Source organism: Cebus imitator, unplaced genomic scaffold (genome assembly GCF_001604975.1).
Source record: "Cebus imitator isolate Cc_AM_T3 unplaced genomic scaffold, Cebus_imitator-1.0 Scaffold180, whole genome shotgun sequence".
In the NCBI taxonomy this organism is placed as follows: Eukaryota; Metazoa; Chordata; class Mammalia; order Primates; family Cebidae; genus Cebus; species Cebus imitator.
This window is the reverse complement of record NW_016107495.1, coordinates 3,868,787-3,885,415: the sequence shown is the minus strand read 5'-3', so window position 1 is coordinate 3,885,415 and position 16,629 is coordinate 3,868,787. Positions and strand designations below refer to the sequence as shown.

At 41.5% G+C, this 16,629-nt stretch overlaps 1 protein-coding gene across 2 annotated transcripts; it reads right to left on the bottom strand.

Moving 5' to 3' along the window:
• Positions 1-1,766: 1,766 nt before the first annotated feature.
• Positions 1,767-15,923, bottom strand: YPEL5 (yippee like 5). 2 transcript variants are annotated; one of them, XM_017545665.2, is made up of 3 exons: positions 15,607-15,923; positions 5,192-5,356; positions 1,767-3,660 (listed from the first exon to the last, which is right to left on the bottom strand). In XM_017545665.2, exons 2-3 carry the CDS (start codon positions 5,330-5,332, stop codon positions 3,436-3,438), a joined length of 366 nt encoding a protein of 121 aa, XP_017401154.1. In that variant the 5' UTR covers positions 5,333-5,356; positions 15,607-15,923; the 3' UTR covers positions 1,767-3,435. The 2 variants fall into 2 exon arrangements, with proteins under 2 accessions (XP_017401154.1, XP_017401156.1); XM_017545667.2 differs by lacking the exon at positions 15,607-15,923 and adding an exon at positions 14,570-14,701.
• Positions 15,924-16,629: the final 706 nt, after the last annotated feature.

The following is a 16,629-nucleotide window of genomic DNA, read 5'->3' as shown; positions in this document are numbered from 1 at the left end:
TGGCTATCAGTCAATATTAGCTTACAAAAAAGAACACACTTTGAACACTCCAAGGATTGTAGGGATTGTATGCTAAAAAATGGGGAGGTAGACCAGATGACCAAACACATGCTTCACAGTATCAAAGAGACAAGTTACTTTTGGAATTTGGCAAAAAATAAAAATAAAAAAACCTGGATTTTTTTTTTTTTTTTTTTTTGGCTCCAACCCATTCAGTACAGGGGAAGGGGATGATGACATAGTTCACATGTTTAACAAGCCTCCCAGGTGGTCATGCTGCAGATGATTTTTAAAACCTAAATATGCAAAGTGATGTCCAGGATTACAACCTTTAACAATGCTTTGAAATGTGTATTTTATGCTTTACCACAGAAATTTCAATTTGAGAAGCCCAGTATTTTAAAATAAAGAAGCCATACAATTAGAGTATCCACCCTAATTTCTATTTAGTTCTGCTTTCTTCCTATCAGTGCAACATGCTAGCCTAATAGGAGTCCTTCAGTTTAATCCTGCTTTATTCCCAATTCACACCCTGGCTAGATTAGAAGTAAATTTAATATGGCTCCTGGTGGGAAGTAGGTGTTAATCAGATCAACAATTAGTGGGTATCTGTTTAAACTGAGATAGTTTTCTAACTGATGTTTAGAAATGAATCACCATAAACTTGCTTGAATATTTTATAGCCGGTAGTTTCTTAATTCTGCCCCACCAAAAATTACCTGTTGATTGACTTAAGCCTGGGCTTAGGCCTAGACTCTGATTTAAACAACCCATATGACTTTATGAGTATGTAAATTTAGGAAACAGTACTGCTATTTTCCCCCTCTAATCCCAAAGTAACAACTCCTAACTATAACTTAAATGTTCATGTAATTACTAACATTATTTTTAACCAGAAATGTTCATTTGGGTGTCTCTCTAAATAAAAGCACTTTGAAATCAAACCAGCTTATGGTTACTATCACCTAAAACTAAGAGGAAGAATGTCCCTCTTCAGTCAAGGGGAAAAAAGCTTATAAATACCATATGTATATTCCTTAATAACCTACCTAGTAAGTTCATCTCTACTTGGTTAACTCTCCCACCTCAAAGCAAAAATCATTCCTATTAATTAGTATTCCCATCTCAAAAGAACAATGTTTTTCTGTAAGTAATCCAAAGTAGGCCTTCCAATATATATACATATACATATATATATATATATATATATATTTTTTTTTTTTTTTTGCAAATTGAAGTTTTTATTTATTATAGTTCTGGGGGACATGTGCAGATCTTGCAGGACTGTTACATAGGTATACAAATGCCATGGTGGTTTGCTGCCTCCATCCCCCCTTCAACTACATTAGGTATTTCTCCTAATGTTATCCCTCCCCAACCTTCCCACCCCAGCTTTCGCTTCCCTAGCCCCTCACCCCTCAAAAGGCCCCAGTGTGTGATGTTCCCCTCCCTGTGTCCATGTGTTCTCAAAAAGGCAGAGGAGTTTGTTGCTGGTACCTGCCAATCGCCTAAAAGTTAGCCTAGTGATATGTTTTTTTTGTTTATATATACTGAACTATACTTAATGGTATCTAAGGCAAAATGATCTCAAATAATATTGGCAAAGTAAATGTCTTCATGCATGAATTAGGCAGTTAATCAAGTCAGAATGTCACTATCATTGCCAACTGAAGAAAGCTACAGCTACTCAAAGATACCATGTAGTCAGATAAAAATTAAGATAACTACAGAACAACAGTGAAAAATAAGCAGCAGTACTGCACCAATGCAAGACAAAATATACTTTATTGTGACAGCAAATGCACATAGTGCTGTAGGTAAGGCATGCTACTAGGAATCTGCATATAATCAAAAGCCAGTATGGAAATGAATGGGAATGAATGCTGTTCTTAGATTGAGTCCATGGTGGAGAAGGGATAGAGTTTACGTCCACTTATTTCAAATGCAGTATCATACCTACTTAATCTGTTACCTATGCTTCTAACCAAGAGCCCAGTGGCAAATGAGGAAATTAACTGTACTCAGAAGTCACTTCCAGTATCAACAACAGAAATATTTCACTAATTCAACTGAGGCAAATTTCCTTTCTAGACAAAGGAGCTAGAAATTGAGCATGCAAAACATCCATTCATTCATTCACTCAAATAATTAACCAGTTTCACTGTCATTTAATTCCATCAGAAGCAAATACTAGAATATCTAGAAGTAGTTTGGATAAAGAAACATTTGTATTTTAATACTTTGTAATGTCATAAATTTGGGGCTAAAATAACACCAAGTCAAATTTGATCCCTTTCCATTTGAGGGTACCAAGTACAGTTGTGATTTCAATAGCTGAACTTCAGAGGGAAGAGAGCTGAAAAACATGCTAACGAGATCTAGGCCTTTGATGGAAACTATTAGGCTCCACAGACTTGTCAAAAATAAATGTAAAACTGAGGGGAAAAGGCTGAAATGCTTTGTAAAGCAGTATTTTTAGATAAGTTGCTTCATTTCCCCCTTTTCTATAACAGATGCAGGTTAAATTTTTTCTGCATGAATGCACACTGACATTCTGTTCAACTTTCTAAATGCAATACTAAATGTTTAAACAGTATGCTTTCATTTAAACAAAGAATATTATATGCATGGTCAATTTAGCTTAAGAGATGAAAAGAAACACTTTACAACTATGAAAATTGCTTTTCAAATACTCTCCTCTTTTATAAGGTGTTTGTAAAAGCAACACAGGACCAAAAACATCCAACTATTACTTTATTTATATTACTATGCTTAAGTTACATGGAAAGACAACGCAGCAGTTCTGTCCCGTCTCAGAAAAAGTTTCCAATCAATATCAATTATGTGGTGACAAATAACTAGGAATGGTGACATTTTTGGGTCAAGACTGACAAAGAATGGGCTCTGGTGCTACGGTTCATCTCCAACAAGAATATGGCACACCGGCCAGCACAAGCCATGCTAACACTGAGCCTTTAGCGCTGGGCACAGATTCGGATCTTTTCTCTGAAGCTAGCAAATCAAGTGAAATAACTGGGTTTAAAAAAAAAAAAAGTTTAAAATGAAGTCCAAGTTTAAAAACCATACTCCTAACATTTTAATCCTTTCAAAATTTACATAAAACATACTTTTTCACTCTAACAGCCCAGACTTTTTTCCTTACATAGCCCACCACATAGCTGCAGACAGATTCTGCCTCAAGATGTAAACATAGGGTAAAAAATTAACAGCATCTGCATAATATTCTGTCTACACACTGCTGTTGGATGGAAAATACAAAATTAAAAAAAAAAAAAAGGTTCCATCTTAGATTCTCACAACCTCTTGTTCCGCAGTTCATGAATCCGACTCTGATGCTAAGGTGACAGTGTATGTAAGTAGATTTTTGTTTTCAGTGAAGGAGACCTGGGAAAAGATGGATTTATCTCTGTTTCTTCAAGAGTTATCAGATGGTACATGCTCCTCAAAGCCCTCACTCTCTCGAACTAGAGCACGTTCCAGGATCACGCGGCCTTCCTTATATCGCTGGCTGTCTTCAGTCGCAAATTCATAGATCCATCCCAGTTTGCTATTGCAGTTTTTGCAGCTCACATCTCGAACCATGTGGCGGCCAGTGAGCATGACCCGATCTTGAACTTCACTGTACTGCAGGTTAACTACCTAAGAAAGGACAAGCAAAAACAAAATTGCAAAGGCATGTAAGTTATTTGCCAACTGAGTACAAAATATTATGGTTAATGCAAAGCAACTTCAGAAAAGGAGAGAGAAGTTGTTACTTTAGTCAAATGTATAACACCCAACACTTATCTACAGAAGCTGCTGGGACAGGCAGACATCTGGAAATTGCACTACACTAGACATCTAATGTGATCATACATTACTGTACTAGCCTAAGTCACAGTATCTAAACAAACTAGTTACATTTCTGTGTTGAAGGTAAGAAAGAGTCCTGGAACCGAAGCCATAAAATGTTAGGTTTGGGTCCAATTGTAGTAATTCATTATTCAATGATGAGTGCAAATAATACAATGTAAAAGAACCTAGTGCACCATAGTTATTCCATAAAACAGTCTGTCAGTTTGTTTCTGATAAACAAACTGGGACAGATTAAGCTTACTACAGACCACACATTTGCAATGCATAGCTTTAAAGTGAGTTCAAAGACAATGGACACAGGGAAGTGGGTCTGAGACAGTCTGTGAAGAATTTCCACTGATTCTGAATACCCAACAATCTTCTACACTTTCCTTTTCTGTAAAGGGCCAGATAGTACATATTTCTGGCTTTGAGGGCTATGTGGTCTTTGTTGTAACTATTTAACTCTGGCACTGTAGCATGAAAGCAGCCACAGACAATACATAACGCACATGCATAGCTGTGTTTCATTACATTTACAAAAGCAGGCAGCTGTCCCGCTGCAGTGTGCCCTCCTCTGCATCTAAACAAAGGTCAAAGAATATGCTCCATCAGTTCCCTGAGAAAAGCTGCTTTCCACCTGGAACAGAGAAGTGTCCACTGGGGAAGTTCATCTGATCTTTTAAGAACAGTACCCTAGACTAGCTATGTTCCTTAGCCTAAAATACTTGGAAGTTCAACTTTTCTATTATACACTAGATTCCAGGAAGCAGAATCACAGCATCCAATTTTAAGGCAAGCTAGAAATGGGAGAGACAGGCAGGCTGGGTACATATGTGCAAATAAGAAAAACACACTCTTCCAGTAAGCAAATGCATGTAATAAATCAAATCAGAATTGGAAGAATGATTGCTAAGCATGAATTAGAGCAAGAAAAGTTGGTTAGATGATCCTTATCCGCTGTCAAGTTATAATAGTTTAATGCCACTATCTCCCTATATGGATAAATCAGTGACATGTAGAGAAGGGAGGTGGGTATCTTGAACCCTTCCTTCTATAGTCTCTGATGAAGTCACTACCAAATTCTTACACTGAACATTTCCTAAGGCAACAGAGACCACGCTTCTTATATTTCTTCAAACTTCCAAGGTTAAAAATCACATCCTAGTAACACGTTCCTATCCCATTCAAAGACAAGCTAGTGAGCAATCATTTCTGTAGATTTCAGCTCTCATTCTGACTCTTCCCAGTATCTCTAAACTCTGAGGGGTGTTCTGGTGTTGCTGTAAAATATAGCCAATGATCCCACTTAGGAATTAAACTTTTTCTTACTAACCTTGTTAAAAAGAAATGCTCTGCCAGTGGCACCTGTGAAACGAGTGGAGATGAGTTCTGAGCGGTTGGTCAGGATCGTATCACAGTTTGCACAAGAAAACAGACGGGTACCACCGATATGATCAAGGAAAATTCTGCCCATTTTTATGGCTGAAGTTCTAAAAACCTAAGAACAAATAGAAAAGGAAAACAAATGCATTTAATACACATCAGTACCTACTTGGGGGAGTCATAGAGAACCATTTATATATATATTTATGTAATCTCTGCTTTGTAGTACTCGATATGTGAAATAGCTGATCCTGAACAAAAAGATCCAAAGTTCACACACTGAACAAATAAAGAGGTATACCTAAGCTAAGAAGATTCTAAAAGCAGTGAGCCAAGGAAGTAAACATATTAGCCAAGGCCAAAGAATGGTCTCTTATGGCTGGTGTGGAAAAAGAAAATGAAAAGTGGAATTTCAGAAAATGAATGTAAAGCACTGGTAGAGAGGAAGAAAAGGGTTTAACATAAATGTTAAGTATATGTCCTGAGCATATATAATTTGAGAAAAGAATTGAGAGATTTTCATTGGGATAAGAGTAGAAAAAGGGGCAATTAGAAAACAAGAGAGTAGTCTGGTTTGAAAACATGGGGTAAGTCTGTGGTCACCAGGTGCAGTTACAACTATACAGAGGTGATTACTAACTTTAAGTCAACGTCTGGGGAGCACTATTACTAGGTGCTCATTTCAAAATTGTCATAAGAACTCTGTGAGGTGGTTACCACCACTTCATAGATCATCCAAGTCAAGTCTAAAAAGGTTAACTGGTCAAAGGTTACAAAGCTGTTAACTACAGAAAAGTACAGGATGCAATTCGCCTAACTCGAAGTTCTTCCATGATCCTACACTGCCTCCAAGATGGTCCACGCTGGCATAAGGCTAAAGCAATGACAACAGAATAAGGGAAAGAAAAGCCTTCCCATACATTAACTTGCTTATCTTTAAGAAATCTTACTGATTCAGTAAATCGCAGAATCGCTGAAACACTGAAAAGACGTAAATTTGAAACATGTGTCTGAAACTAGACTAACGCTTTAGTATTTCAAGTTAGGGGAATTACTATATGCAACTTCTTAAATTCATTACAGCTAATTCTCCTAAACAGTATTTTTAAAGAACTAGAGGTAGTCAAGAATACACCACAGTTTTCATTTAAAAAATAATTTATTCTTGGGTATAGTTATCAGCTCCTGTGTTTTAAATATTTATTATACATCTTTCCAATGGCATGCAGAGCCTATATAACTGCCACTGTGGAAACAAAAACCTCCAGAATGCATGTTTGTCATGTTTGTAATGAGAATCTACTGTTGTCTTAAGATCGGGGAAATTCCATTACAAATTTAGAAGGAAATTCCATTCCTTCTACATCTATGAACTTCCCCAGCCATTAGGCAGTCCTAATGTCATCACAAAAATCATTATGACTCCCCTTAAACATTATGAAAGTTTAATAGGGAATAAAAAACAAATGGTGAATATAATTACAATGTGCAGCTAGTAAAAGGAAAACCAGCATATTAACAAGAGTCACAACGAATAAACCTTGCACTAAAAAACAGATTTAAGGTATAATATTTAACTTTCTGATATATTTCTATAAAATGACAACAAAAGGAAACACATATTGCCTTATTTCAGTCTTTAAGATTACTGCATTATTTTTTTCCAGATGATTAAGAATACAATACTTGGCCAGGCACTGTGGCTCACGCCTGTAATCCCAGCACTCTGGGAGACCAAAGTGGGCGGATCACCTGGGGTCAGGAGTTCAAGACCAGCCTGGCTAAGATGGTGAAACCCCTTCTCAATAAAAAATGTAAAAATTAGCCGGGCATGGTGGCACATGCCTATAGTCCCAGCTACTTGGGAGCCTGAAGCAGAATGGCTTGAACCAAGAGGCAGAGGTTACAGTGAGCCAAGATCGTGCCATTGCACTCTAGCCTGGCGACAGAGTGAGACTCTTTCTCAAAAAAGAAAAGAGAATACAACATTTATTATTTATTTACATATAAGTCAGAAGTTGCAAATTCGAGGCCTACAGGCTGAATTCATTTGGTAGCCCAGGAATACAGCAGTCAACAGATAAAAAAAAGCCCTTCCTTAAAAAATGTACGGCCGGGCGCAGTGGCTCAAGCCTGTAATCCCAGCACTTTGGGAGGCCGAGGCGGGTGGATCACGAGGTCAAGAGATAGAGACCATCCTGGTCAACACGGTGAAACCCCGTCTCCACTAAAAATACAAAAAATTAGCTGGGCATGGTGACGCGTGCCTGTAATCCCAGCTACTCAGGAGGCTGAGGCAGGAGAATTGCCTGAACCCAGGAGGCGGAGGTTGCGGTGAGCCGAGACTGCGCCATTGCACTCCAGCCTGGGTAACAAGAGCAAAACTCCTTATCAAAAAAAAAAAAAAAAAAAATGTACGTGGACATGTCTGTATTATTTGGGTCACATAGTTTTTAATCTTCATCTTAAAAAGTTGAAACGACACTTAAAATTTGGAAGATCTCATTAAAGAGCCCATAGTTTGGATTTCTTTTTAACAATTGGGAGAACACATACTCTCCTATGGTAACAACAGATTACAACTGAGCTGCACCCCCTAACTCCCACCAGGCCATTTTATTTGCTCAGTCTCCACTCTGTTTCACACAATTACTTCACCTGTTTGGTCCTTGTACCAATATTTGAATTTATAACTCCTGATATAAATAAAACATTCAACAAACCTGTGAGCAGTTAAGTTTGGTCATGTTTCTGAATCTTGATCATTAACAGAAGGGAATTAATGGCAAGGTTTTGGAGTCTCAGCAGGTACAGGCCTCAGATTCTATATGTCTTTGAAGCCTAGTATTTGTGCAGTCATTTGTAACCTCCAGCAGCTAGGGCCTTTGGGACTCATTATTTTAAAGCCAATCTCCCTTAAGACTTTTAAATACAATATTCATGTTGTAATTTATTTCAACCATAATGGAGAGTAACTAGCTGTTTCTACAATGACCACTGTGAAACCAAACTGTTGTAGTAAATGCACTGGACTTGGAAATGAACTCTCCCTATACCTTATGCCTGTATCATTTTAGCTTTGGCTAAAAACTACTGTGATCATTTCCTACTGAGGGTAAATAAAGTTAACATGCCTTCTTTTCCCTGATTCCATCTATTTTTTGTCTTTACCCAGGTATTTTTACTGGATTCAGTATGATTCATTACCAAGACCAAAAATATCTGAGCAAAACCTTATGTTACACTATTCCTAGTTGTGGTTGCCATTTATAGAGAACTATATATATATAGAACTGTAAAATGTAGTTTACGTTTGCCAAGAAAGGTAAGTTAAAATGCCACATAATCTAGCAGAAGCAAGCAAAACATCACTTGCTGTCAAAGGTCTTCAGGAAGCGGAAAAACCTCTGCATGGTCCTTAGGCTCCAGTAGGTAGCCCTGGCCTTTGCAGGGTTAGAAACTCAACCTAAAGCTGTCACTATTCACTCTCAAGAGGCTGATATCCATTAAAATGCCACTGCTATGGTTTCAATGTTTGTGTACCCCTCCCAATTCATATGTGATATTACCAGGTGATTAGGTCATGAGCACAGAGTCCTCAAAAACAGAATTATTGTCCTTATAAAAGGGTCCCAGAGAGCTACCTTGCTCCTTTCCATCATGTGAGGACAAAGCTAAAAGGTACCATCAACAGACACTGAATCTTATCTTGGACTTCTGGCCTCCAAAGCTGGGAGAAATAAATTTGTTGTTTATAAGCCATCCAGTCTACAGTATCCTGTTAGAGCAGCCGGCATGAACTGACAGCCACTTTATTATTTAAGGAGGGCAGTCATTAAAAAGCTAAGATATAACGCTTCAGTCAGGCTTCTCTGGACCTGAATAACATATTGAACTCTGCATTAGACCTAATAATTATTTAGTGTCTATGCTGTATGGAACACTGTACTTGGTACTTACATACCACATTTATAATTTTGACCATTTTTAAAGTAGGTACTTATTACCCCACTTTTATAGATGAAAGAGACTGTGACTTTCCAGATTGGCCAAGCCACTGCATTCTATTCTCTCTTTAGTGATTAGAGGGCTGTCAGGTTTACTCTCTTCCTCAGGGTCTACCATCAGCCCCTTGCCTCCATGCTGTTCCTCCTGTATTCCCTGTCTTGGTTGTTGCCAACTGTAACGACAAACTCTCCTATACTAGAAACCCTGGTAATTTATTTAAAAAACTGCAAAATTAGAAGAACTTCCAAAATCACTTTTGGAAGTCTTTCTCCCTCCCCTCATCATCTTACAATCAAACTCTCCTCACATCTGGATAAAACTTTCAGGGTCAAGGAGTGTATACTGTTAAACCCAACCTACATTCATACCTGCCACTTCATTTCTGCTACATAGAGCTACAAAAATATGGTCAAAGGCATGTGCCACCCCTTTCTAAAAGCTCAGAGACTGCTCCTTTATAAATTTTGTAACTTTTTTTCTGACAGAAAATTGCTGATTATTTTAAAAACAGAAAAAAAACAGCTTTATTAAGGAATACTCTACATGACAAAGTTTACTCACTATAAGTATACAATTCCATGATTTCTAGTAAATTTATAAAACTGTGCCACCATCAACACCAACTGGCTTTAGAACGCTTCTATCAGCCCCTCAAAAATTCCCACACACCAGCCTGCAACCAATATCTTCTCCAACTCCCAGCCCCCGGCAACCACTGATCGGTTTTCTATGATTGCTTTTATATTCAAAATATTTCCCAGGTATGCTAATCACCTTGCTTGGACTTAAGAGTAATCCCAGATCTCTTCAGTCACATATTTCTAAAACATCTTAAGAGTGAGCTGCTTTCACAGACAGCTAGTGTTTGGTGTTGACTCTGGGGGCACCTTACTGTGTCCTTTAGTAGTAACACGCATGCTTTGGTAGCCGTCAGTGCTGAAGTTCAAGTTTATAGCTGAAACCAGAGCTACACTCATCACTGAGTTTTATGTAAGATGTTTCCTACTGATTAATGTTATAAATAAGGCCTCTTTGGTATTATCCTTTTGTAGTTCCACATTATAAAAATCCTAAGAAGGTTGAATAAGAAAAGTCCCAAGCTTGATTGTTACCTGAAAGCCTATTCTTAGTTTGAAATCACCTGAAACAGTGAGGGGCTGAGATAAAAACAGAAAAATATAAGTGAAATTTAGAGATGATTTCATTGATCATATTTCAGTATTATTTTCAATCTCCTCTCTCTCTCAAATAGCATATTTAGTTATCCAGAACTTCCAATTTTTATTTTGTCAGGAGACTCTGGTGAAATATTAACATTTTAGGACCTCTGCTGTGTTACACATTTTTTAATTACAGAATCGAAGAGGGGAAAAAAAGATAATTCTCTTCAGAAATCTGTTAGAATCTCCAGGAATGCATTATTTTAAAATGCAATGGATAAGATGGACTATATAATTTCCTAGTTTGCTTCCACATCAATAAAACAATTTTCTAGAAAGACTATTGGTTTATTTTACACATACACTAACAAACAAGAAACACAGTTATCTGTTCACTTGTCTGGCTCATTGCTAATTGTTATCCTTAAAAGTAGGGGTCATCAAACTAAGGCTGTGGGTCATCTCAGCTCTCCACCTGTTTTTGTACTGCCTACAAGCTGAGAATGAATTTTGTACTTTTAAATGGTTGGGGGTGGCTTGGGGGGAGAATATTTTCTGACATGATTATATAACATTCACACTAACAGAGTGAAAGTTTTTAGGAACACAGCCACACCCACTTGTTTACACTTAACTCCTTCCACATTACAATGGAGAGGTATGAAGAGCTGCTACAGAAACCTTCTGGCTTGCAAAGTTTTAAGTATTTCTTACCTGACTCTTTACCAAAAAAACTTTTTCCCTACTTACAGACACATTCTGACAGGGAAAGAGCTTTGCATTTAGAAAGCAGTCTTTCTCAGAAAAAAATGGAAACTTGGCTGGCATTTGGGTTTAAGGCTCAACAGGAGTATCGAAAAGATCAGTTTAATCCCATTCCCCTTTTCTTCACGGATTTTCTAACTAAAATCCTTAACTTTCTCTAACTAGTTCAGCATGTTGAAGATCAACTCTAATAAAGATTATAAAAACAGGTAACAACTACCAGCTGCTGTCTCCTCTCTCCACCTGCAGGACTTAAATTGTGGAGCTGAGATACTTGAACTCTGGAGACTCAAGGGTTCAAATCTCAGCTTCCCCTTTAATAGCTTTGGAAACACTGGGTGAGTTGTCCTCTCCTGTTTCATCTGTAAAATGGAGAGAGCAGCAACCATTTCTGAGTTACGAGAAATTAACTGGAGAAACTATATTCTGAGAACGGTGCATAGCACACAGTGAATGCTCAATAAAGGTCAGTAAAATTAGATTACCTTTTTCAACATTCCCCATCCCAACTTGCCACAGATAAGAAAAGCATGGTTCAGAAAGGATATGAAACGGTAGCAATTAACTGGCTTTACTTTCTGTTAATTATGCTAAAGCTAAGCAACCAGATGATAGAAATTGGAAGCTGGAGGAAAGTTAGAAACCTTCTGAAGCATGTCATGGTTCTAGGTCTTAAAATAGTTACTTGCCATCCCTACAATTAATAATCCAGTTTGTTTTAAACCCTAGCAAGTGGAATTAGCCAAGGGAGGCACCACTTCCCAGCCCTTAAAATACCAGGGAGGGTAGGTATCTATTTGCATCTCATAGGACCTTCTGATGGAAAAACACCCAGTTCACAGATATACTTTTCCTTAGAAATGGAAACCATCCCCTCAGGGCATTTCCATAGACTACACACTCCACCAGATTCCCAGTGTTGGAGAGACCAGAGTGAGTTTTCCATTGCACCAGAAGATAGGACAAAGACAAGGTACAAAGACTCTGCTGCAGGGAACAGGGTATGTAGGCATCTAGTGCAGAAAGGGTTAAAGGGACCTGCCCCTAGCAGAGGTGGTTTTGTTTTGCAATGATTCCGCTAAAAAGGAATCTGGTGGAAGCAAGCTTTCATATCTCATTTTTAATCTCCTCCCTCACCAAAACAAAGGATAAAAATCCAAATAACTTTCAAGGGTGCTGGGTTGATTACTATAATAAACACTTACTGCTACTGTAATTTCATCCAACTTTTTATACTGAGTTGTGACTAAATGCTATTAGAAAATCTACATGGGAAAGCAGTTTGATCCACATAACCAACTTTCCAATTTTTGCGCAAAATATGTAACAAGCCAAGTTTTCAGTGACACAAGCAATCTCTGCTATCTTCTTGTATTACCTGACCAATTTACTTTGCTGTGTCAAATGATGTCCTGGTTGTGGAATCAGGTCTTTATTTGCAGTAAGTTTTAAGGATATGTTTTTGTTCTCTCCCTCAATAATGCCTTATTTTTTCTTGTTTTGTTAGATGACTTCCAAGTTCACTATATTTCAGTAATACTTCTATTATTAGAAAATAGACTAGTCATTTAACTCAGGAAGCCGGTGTGTTCGTGCATAATGAGTTGGTTATTTCCCCAAAACCCTGGCAAGACAATTTCATGATCTCTTGTTTGTTGGATGCAATACCAAAAGCCTCTAACTAGATAGACTGAAATGTAAGTTAACTGTCTGGCTTCCTGACTCAAGTGTCAAGTAGCAAATTCATGTCTAGCTAAGGTTCAGTTCCTGCATAACACTGACATAATACGCAGGATCACCTTAAAACCGATATTAATCTAGATAGGCATTCACGATTAAACCTCAAATGATATTTTGGGCACCAACATACCTAGGACTATCTTCATGTCTCATGGACTGTTTTTCGGAGGGTAGTAGCTGGTTTAATTTCTTCTTTTCATAATTTTTGGCCTTATTTCCTTTCACTTTTATTGTTTCTAAACCTGTTTATTTTTCCCACTACTTAAACAGAGAACAGAAAAGGGAAATTAGTCTAGAGAAAAGTTTGCAACGATCCAACCAGGTAACATTATTTTCCAAGCCACATATATTTTACTAACCTTGTTTAGAAAAGTGACTGTTAAAATTCAATTTTCTTAGTTTTCTGGTTTAGAGTCAAATAACCTGAGCACATTTCATCATGCCCCTTTCCTAGAAGATGATTGCTAGAGATAAAATGTAAAAAAGGTCTGTACAGGACACTGGGCTGGGTGAGGGTGTAGTAAAATAAACAGTTGGCTGGGCACATTGGCTCATGCCTGTAATTCCAGCACTTTGGGAGGCTGAGGCTGGCAGATCACGAGGTCAAGAGATCGAGACCATCCTGGCCAACATGGTGAAACTCCGTCTCTACTTAAAAAAATAAAATAAAATTAGCTGGGGGTGTTGGCAGACGCCTGTAGTCTCAGCTACTCGGGAGGCTGAGGTAGAAGAAGAATCGCTTGAACCCAGGAGACGGAGGTTGCAGTGAGCTGAGATCTTGCCACTGCACTCAAGCCTGGTGACAGAGCAAGACTCTGTCTCAAAANAAAAAAAAAAAAAAAAAAAGAGAAACAGTTCCTTTTAATAAGCCTACATTCTACCTGGTGCTCCAATACATACCCAGAGATAAGGGGACTATGTGGGAAATATTTTGTGTGCCAAATTCCTCTAGGCCTGCTTTTTCTTCTAGGCCCCCATCTGCCCAAAAGCAACCCAAAGCCTCTTCCTCATTTGCTAGATCGAATCAACACCAATCCATTTCAGAATGCTTTCTACTTCTACTGATTTCTCGAATTATTGTAACATCTCACAACTTACTAAATATTTAACTTTGTATTGTTGCTCGATTGCATTTGTCCTAACTTCTGATTAAATTGTAAGCTTCTAGAGAAACTATTCTAAATTCTTTGTAATTTACTTCTTACGTAACCCAGTACAAGTATGCGATAAACTTTCAGGAAACGAATCCATCAAGGCACTTCACAGATGGCACGAATATGTACCCTGGAAATACTACCTGCCTTCTAGTTCCTCTTTGGTAGAATGCAGCTGCCCGCTGTATATGTGGCTATGCAAAGTTAGCTAATATCCTACTACTCCCAGTTTCTTCACCACCCAGTCTACTAATTTTCCAAAAACACAAGGTTAGCCCGAGGTTACTTCAGGGTTTCCATCTGTCAAGAAGACGTGGAATAAAAATCCTCAGATTATCAACAGAGCTCTGTAAACAGAAAAAGTTTAAAAATAAATGAGCTGTACAGCGTCCCAGACTCTCCCTTAAAAGGGAGATTAGTTGGTGTCAGGATTAAACAGATCTTTGTAGTATTTCAGTTTCCCACTCCCGCTGATCCCGACACTCATTTGTCCCCACCTACCTGCAGAGGAGGGTACCGGAGAGGGGTTGCAAGGGCACGCCCACCCTCCCAACAGCGAGCAGGGGGCAGGCCGCGGCCCGAAGCCGGCAAAGCTGGGTCGGCCCGGGCGACCCCCGGGTGGGCTTGGCCGGCAGCCGCTGTTGTACCCGCGAGCGCCCCCGCTCGCCCAGCTGATGGCGGCCTCGTGACGCCTGCCGGCCAATCGGAAGGACCCGGGGCGGCGGAGCGCGGGGGCGGCGGCGGGGCCTCCCTCGCCACAACAAACACCAGCAGGAAACAGCTGAGCCGGCGGCCAGCGGCCTCCCATGGTCCGACACCCGGCGGGCTGCCCAACTGTCACCCCGCGCGGTCAGCCTCAGGTCCTCCGGGCAGGAGGGCGGGGCAGGCGGACGTTCATACTCTGGGGCCAAAAGGGAGACGCCGCCCCCGCCCGGGGGCTGGGCCGCTGGGGCCGGGCGTGGGCCCTGCTCAGGATAGTTCACGCCGGGCGGTCCTCGCAGCCCAAACAACTCGGTCAAGTTCCGACTCGGCTTCGGGGCGGGGCCCGGGCGACCCTGCGGGCGGAGACCGGGCGCGCCCCCGACGCTGCGGCGGGTGGGGGCAGGGCGGCCGCGGCGCTGAGGGTTGGGGGTCGTGGCCAAACCGTCCGCCCAGGGGGCGCAGTGGGCCTCGGCGGCAGGCCTCGGAGGGCGCGGCCGGGAAGCGGGGCGAGGACGCGGGCTCCGCGCGGAGGGGTCGCGGCTGTTGTCGCGGCGGTCTCCCGGCTGCGGGGCGGGGGCGGGCCGACGGCGGCCGCCGCGCCAGGCCTCACAAAGAGCAGACAGCCCCGGGCTTCCGCCTGCGGTCCCGGTGCCGGGGCCCACCCTAAGGGGCCGGAGGCGGCCGCGCCGGGACCCCGGGAGAAGCGCGGCGAGGAAGAGGCACTTCCTGCCTGGGCCCCCTGCCCTGGGCCGATCCCGAGCGCTTCGAAGCCGCCCAACCTGGACGGGCTCCTCAGCGCCCCCGGCCCCGAGCCCAGCCCCTCCCGCGGGACTCACCCTGAGCGGCGGCGAGATCCGCGGCTGCCAGCGGCGCCTCGCTCCTCAGCTGGTTTGAAGCCCCTCCGCCACCAGAGTCTCCAGGTTTAGTCAGGCCCCGGCCTTGGCCCCGCCTCTCCCTGGTTGGGCCTCAACGTCAGTCACCCGGCGTGGCTCCGCCCCTCCTGCAATTGGCTCTCCCGGTTGGCCCGGAACACTCTTCATTTCTAGGCCCCGCCCCTCGCCTCGGCTCCCGGCCTTTTCCGCGGGACCCCGCCCCTTCTCTGGCTCCCCCTCCCCCACTCCCTCACCCCTCCGCTTCGCGGCCCACCCCTCCCAGAAGCCGCAGACCCAGGGCAGGCTTGCGACAGCTCGCCCCGCCCCTGACCCCCCGGCACCTCGGATTCGTACAGCCAATCAAAGAGGCTAACTCTGCCCCCTCTCCCGAGGCGGCCAATGCGGTGAGACGGAGGACCCACCTCCCCCTTTCAGCTGAGAGCACACAACACTGCATCCACGTGAGTCAGCTTCTTAAAGGAGAAGGCTCCGCCTGTCTAATTGCTGCAGCTGCGAATCATTAGCGTCACCAGGTGGTGGCTGGGGCCGAGCTTCCTGATACCTAGTGAGGCCCAGTGATGACAAATGAAAACAAGTTTCCTAGACAAACAGCTACCTAGGTAACTAAAGTGCACCGTGTAATTTGTTTCTTTGAGGCCGTTTCCGCTGACCACCCCTGGTAGAGGGCTGCCTTTTGCTTTCAAACCCCTAGCCCTTCGAGTCTGAGCACATAGACACGCCAAAAAAAAAAAAAAAAAAAAATCTGTGGATAAAGGATTTTTCAACTGTGCCTGACTTTATTTACAATTCATTGAGTTTTTTTTTTCTGGGTAGTGCAAATGATTCTCAAAAAGATGAAAAAATTCAGTCTTCTACGTGACGAATTTCTGCCTCAGATAGTGAGATTTGCTTATTGAAAAGGGCAGCTGTTCCCTTAATCCTCATCAACGCTTAAGATGGAAGGTTTTGCTTCTCATTCCATTAGAG